Source organism: Gavia stellata, chromosome 5 (genome assembly GCF_030936135.1).
Source record: "Gavia stellata isolate bGavSte3 chromosome 5, bGavSte3.hap2, whole genome shotgun sequence".
NCBI lineage: Eukaryota > Metazoa > Chordata > Aves > Gaviiformes > Gaviidae > Gavia > Gavia stellata.
In genome coordinates this window covers 58516199-58522198 of record NC_082598.1, presented here as the reverse complement: position 1 = coordinate 58522198, position 6000 = coordinate 58516199, and the positions used below count along the sequence as shown (strand labels likewise).

Here is a 6000-nt window from a genome sequence, read left to right as displayed (position 1 = left end):
GCCTTGTTTTGAAAAGAGCGGTTGTTATTCACAAGGCCTGATCATAAGGTATGTGCCGCTTGGGGGAATTCGTTTGCAAACCGTCCGTTGCAACTATTAACTGTTTATCGTGAAGAAATTATCACCTAGGGCTATGTCGTTGTGATTTCTGCTCCCCGACTAGAGTCCACAAGGCTTTTTTTAGAAAGGAGAAAGACAAATTATGAAGAATAAATGACTAGCTATGAACTTCTGGTACACTTTAGTCAAAGCCTAAGTAATTACACTGAAACCCACAAAGCTTTTTGGATCCATGTTTTCATGGCAGTTGTGATCGCTTGAATACTTGGGAAACAATAAGTAATAAAACCGCACAAGTACGACTCCATCAGAAAACTTGGTTTGTAGCACAGACCAGCACTCTCAGTCTTATCTGAGAAGTGCCGTAGTTCGAGAAGCCTCTTCCTCATCCCACAAGTCTTTGTATCTTGGAAGTAGTCAGTATTCACGTGAGTGAACGCCTTGGAGAAGCCTCTTCCTCATCCCACGAGTCTTTGTATCTTGGAAGTAGTCAGTACTCACGTGAGTGAACGCCTTGGAGAAGCCTCTTCCTCAACCCACGAGTCTTTGTATCTTGGAAGTAGTCAGTATTCACATGAGTGAACGCCTTGGAGAAGCCTCTTCCTCATCCCGCGAGTCTTTGTATCTTGGAAGTAGTCAGTATTCACATGAGTGAACGCCAACCAGGGTTATCTACGTGTTCCTTCAGAGTCTGGTCCTGCTTTGAGAAGTTTCTCCGGTTGCGAAAGTTTGCTGGGCGCAAGAAATGCTATGTAGGAGATATGCTGCGGTAACGCCAAGATGAGAACCAAACTACAACGGGGAGGTGGAAGGCGTGGAAGATGAGAGGCAGAGGGGGAAGGAACAGAAACCACCATGCTTTCTGCCAGGCCATGCCTGCAGTTCTTTGGGTGTCGATGCTTCTTTTCCAGTCGTGCAAACCAGCAGCAACGAAAAGGGGTTGGTGTGCCCAACCCAGCGAAGAAGCAACCTGGTAAATACGCAAACAGGAAGAAAATCAGCTCGAATTAAACCGACCCCATGCGAGAGGGACTTCACGCCTGCTGCTCCGCCGGGGAGCCGGCTGCTGAGCGACACGCCTTTATCCTCCGCGCTCTAAAATAAGAACGGGGCGAGGGAGCGCTGCCCGTGTTTCACACCCTGGGCATGACCGCCCGGCCACGAACCGCCCTAAATCAGCCCGGTTTTCCAGAACGGACCCGGGCGGGGGGGGGGAGGCCGCGGGCACCCCTCCCCCCCCCCCCCCCCCCGCTTCTTAGCCCGGTGCCCCGCGCGCCGTGCATACATTATGCAAAGAGCGCGCCCAGCCCGCTCCTCCGCCCAGGTGAATAAATTATGGTAATGAGGGCGGGGAGGGGAAGGGGAGGGGGGCCCGGCGGGCAGCGCGGGGGCTGCCGGCCGCCTGCGGGTTCCCCCGCCTGGCGCGGCGCGGCTGCTGGGCGCCGGCAGGCAGGTGCGGGGGGAGCAACAAGTCCGGCGGCGGCGGCGGGGAGGAGAGCGGGAGGCGGACGGGGTGGGGGGGGGCGCTTCCCGCCCCGCGCCTGAAAACCCCTCTGACAAGTGGCAAACCCGTAGCAGAGCGCGCCGCTCCCTCCGAAGGGCGGGTGGAAGCTGCGGGGGCTCGCCCCGCACCCAGCCCTGCCGCCGGCTTTTGGCTCCTCGCCTCCCCCCCGCCTCCCTTCGCCGCCCCCCCCCCCCCCCCCCCCCCGCCAGCCGCGGGGCTGAGCCGCGACCCGCTGCCGGGCGGTGCGGGCTGCGGTGCGCGCCGCCGCCTCGCCTGCGAAGTGCGTGAGGCGCTTGCGGGCGGTTCTTCTGCTTCGCCGCGTTTTTATTTCCTTTTTTTTTTTTTTTAAAAAAAAAAAAAACACCGCCGTTTCCCCTTTCTGCGATTTATTTCCTCGCACCCGATTGTTAGCGTTTTGGTCGCCGCTGTTCGCTAAACTACTCGCCTCCATGGGGGGCGGAGGGAAGGAAATCAAAGCCGCCGCAGCTGAAGGGTGTAAGAGCGCGGCCGGGGCGAGCCGCGGAGCCGCAGGACGGGATGGCAGCGGGGGGCCCGGCTGCGGCGGGGAGCGGTGCCCGCCGCCGGCCGGGCCCTGCGGCTCGGCGCTGCCGGCTCTCCTCTCGGCGCTGGCGGCCGCCTCCTGCGTCTACCTGGGGGTGCGGACCAGCGACCTCCGCGCCAGGGTCGCGGCCCTCGAGGGCGCCCGAGGGGGCTTCTCCGCCCCGCCGCCGCCGCTCGGCTATTCCCTGGAGCAGCTGAACGCGATGATGCAGGAGAAAGTGGAGCGACTTCTCGCCCAGGTGTGCGGGATGGGGGGGGGGGCTGCTCTCGGCCCGGGGGCTGTGCCGGGGATGAGGTGCGCGGGACGGCTGAGGCGATGGGGGGGGGCGGCCGGAGGGCCTGAGGGGAGCGCCGGGGGCGGGCGGGCTGAGGGGGGCTCGCGGGGGCCCCCCGCGCTTTTCTCCCCCTTAACTCGCCGCCGTGCCCGAGCCTCAGTCCTTGCGTTTCTCCACCGCGCGTGTAAATTAAAAAAAATTAAAAAACAACAACAACAAAAAAGTGTGTGGGGGGGCGGTGGTGTGGGGCTTGTTTGTGTTGTTGTGGGGGGGTGGCGAAGTCGGTGAGACGCCTTGGGCCGCGTCCAAGCGAAGAAGTCATCGCTGGCTGGGCGGCCGATGGGATAGCGGGTAAATCCCAGCGGGCGGGTGGGGAGCGCTGGCTGTGGCGGGGTGAGCTCGGCGGGTGCCCCTCACGTTGCTTCTCTCGCCCACAGAAATCCTACGAGCACTTGGCGAAAATCCGCGTCGCGAGAGAAGCGCCTGCAGAGTGCAGCTGCCCACCAGGTAACGGACGCAGCTTGGAAACCTCCGCTCGGAGGCTCGTCACTCGGGGGGTTTTGGTATCCCGTGTTTTTCAGAGGCACGTAAGTCAGGTCCCCGTCTCGTCAATCAACAGCTCTGCCTCGGGTGGAAAAGGCGTAAAGCCCAAAATCATCTATTTTCCACCGTGGCACTGGATTGGAACTAACGCTAGTTAAAAACTCCCGTTAGGCTGGGTGATGCCGAACAGTAACGCTTACGGAGAAGTCGGTGATCTACCCTAGCCAGAAGAAACATATTCTGTCTTAAAGGGGGTAGTACTGAATCAAGGCGTTGTGTGCTCAAGCTTGGGAAGCAGAACAAAAGTTCCTAGCAAAAATACCGAACAACTTATAACAGGGCTTGAAATAGGCAGAGAGTTCGTCGCGAGTTACCAGTAATACGTACAAGAGCTCCTCAGCCTCATTTTTCTATAGTGGTGGATGAAAGCAGTTCCCCTAGGAAGGCGTTGCGGGTTTCGTACCGAGGGTTCAAAACTGCGCGTGTTTATGCAACCAGTGATGTTGCTTGACTTTGGAAATGGGGCCTCCCGATACCGGGATCCGTTGTTCATACACGTGCCCTGCAATGTTTCCTGTGTCTTTCATGCTGCTTTTTGACAGTCTGGTAACTGTCAATAATGTTTTAGTTTTATAAACTACTGCAATAGGTACCCAAGTTCAAATGGCATCTTAAAGGTTAAGAAAACAATGCCAGGGTTCCGCAGGGTGATGTAGGAATTCCAGCATCCTCTGTGTGATGAAGCACGCTAGACATGCAGTATGCTTTACGTACCCTGCCACTCTGAAAAAACCATCTCCTTTACAGGTGGAATATTGACTGTCAGCTACACTTAAGCTGATGATGTTTGCCAATAGGATGTGTGATGATACTGTGTATGTAAGGAAGGAGTTTAAGTTTTAATTCCTGACAAGCTCATCAGTCTGAAAGGGCTACTGAATCTGGGTGTTTAAACTGACTGCGATTGTTGGTAGGGTGTTTTGCTGATGATACAACTGAGAGCAGAGTATTTCCAGGCTGGTATAGGAGTTACCATGGCTAGTGTGAAAAGGACGGTATATAGGACTGTTTTAACAGAGTGCACAGAATTCCTCGACTGCCAGCTAGTTTTGGTAAGGAACATTGGTTTCCTGCTGTACTATATATAACTTTTTCCTTTAAGGCTAACATGAGCATACAGTGTTGATCTTATTTTTTTTCTGTTGCTTAACTGCAATAAAATACAAGATTCGCGTTTGTGCACTAAAAATGAGGGTTGCTCGTCATGTCGTGTGCAAAGATGTATTCTGCGAGCCTGAAACAGGGTTGAATTTGATGCCAAGCTCTCTCCCTTTTCTTTCTCCTCGTTTCAATTAATGTGTTACAATGTTTTTGCTTACTGTTTTCACACTAAAGGTCAGTATCTACTGTTTCACAGTTGGGGTTACGCGCTGCTTTACTTCCCCGCTACCACTAGAGCTCCACATTATACCAATTTTTACCTGACCTTTTTTCTTAAGAAGTAGGCTTTATCAACTAGATAATGAGCAACAGAATATTCCCCACGTGCATCGTAAAAATCCTCGCTAGATGAAAGTCAAAATAAAGCGGTCTGGGGAACATTTTCAAGGGAGAAAGAGTCGTAAGATCACGAAAATTTATATGAATTGTTATGAAGTAAAAAAATAAATTGCGGAGAGGACTAGCTGGTATGGGGATTAGAAATGTGATACGGAGCTTTTCACCTCTGGGTAGCTATTTCGGTTTGGAAGCAAGTTTTGTAGGGACTGAAAGATGTTGCCATGTGATAGCCTCGTTTTGGACAGCTTAAAAGGAGTTGATGCTCTCATGCGTGTTGCCACTGGACAGGTGTCTACCTCCAAATGGCGTCGTCTTGGGAGCCTTGTCTGAGAGGAGAAGGGCTGAGTGGCACCAGCGCCCGAGCCCTGTGCCTTCCTAACCCCAGGCATTAGGCAGAGCAGGAGGGGACAGAGCGAATTAAGCTGTTGCTTCTTCATTTGGTTCACTTTGTTTGTTAGAATTCCTTTTTGACTGGACAGGATGGGCTTTTATTTTCACCCTTAATGCTACTATTACAAATTCGGACTACTGTGTTCAGAAAGGCATTTGGTTTAATAGGAAAAGGATCACGGAAATGGGGTGGTTTTTCTGTTGCCCGCTCTTTGTGAAGCCAAAGAGTGAATTGCCTCTCTACTTCCCCACGTGATTCCATTCTGCTGCTTTATTCTGCTCAGCTCCTGCATTTCTTCCCTGGGTTTCTGTAATAATAAAATACATGTCTGTTGGAGATGGCTTTGGAAAGCCTTCATGGTACAGAGGTGATTTTTTGGAAACCTCCCTATGCTGTGAGAAAAGGCTGCTGCCAAATGGCCACCACCGAGGCAGTTTCCACCATCCTGCTCTTTAAAGAGAAATAAGGATTATTTAAAAACAAGCTACATCGTTCCCTACCAAAAGAAAAGAGGGAAATTCAATCTGCAGACAGGAGGGTGAGAATGCGGCCTCTGATTTAGGATTAAAGTTATGCAACTGGCGTAGACCTCATTAGCTTGAGATGTTCATCCCCTCGTGGCTTTCCGTGGTAGGAACTTGCACGTTCAACGGAAGCTGGGTTTGAATGGCTTGGATGCCAAAGGCAGTCGGATTCCCAACTGCTGGTAGCTTGCAGAGCTGTCCACGTGTAGCTCCTCTTAATTCGGCAGTAGCCTTGATCTTTGTCTGGATTGAAGAGCGGTCACATTTCTCTTCAAAAACTTTGTTTTCCCTGAATGTGGTTTTTCTAATTATTATTTCCTGTTTTCTTATAAAAGAAACACAAAGTGAGGAGATACTAGAGTTTTGACTTTAATTCTGCAGGACTAAAACCAGATACCAAAGATTTTGTAAATATTTTTAAAATGACAACAGCAGGCATTCTTTCTCTTCTTAAAGCGGAGTAATAAAGTTTGAAAAGTAAATGCACGCTGACATTCCTCTTAAATTACCTCAGTTCTAACAAGAGTGCCAGCTTAAATCCCATGCTTGCAACTAGAGCTGCAGTCAGTGCTGGCCGTTAGC

The 6000-nt window shown here is 52.2% G+C and overlaps 1 protein-coding gene across 1 annotated transcript in view; it reads left to right on the top strand.

Moving 5' to 3' along the window:
* The first annotated feature begins 2013 nt into the window (after positions 1-2013).
* Positions 2014-6000, top strand: part of COL25A1 (collagen type XXV alpha 1 chain) — a 321239-nt gene continuing 317252 nt past the window's right edge. The window contains exons 1-2 of the mRNA XM_059818218.1: positions 2014-2364; positions 2838-2907. Coding sequence (XP_059674201.1) covers positions 2014-2364; positions 2838-2907 — 421 coding nt within the window. The remainder of the gene's footprint in view (positions 2365-2837; positions 2908-6000) is intronic.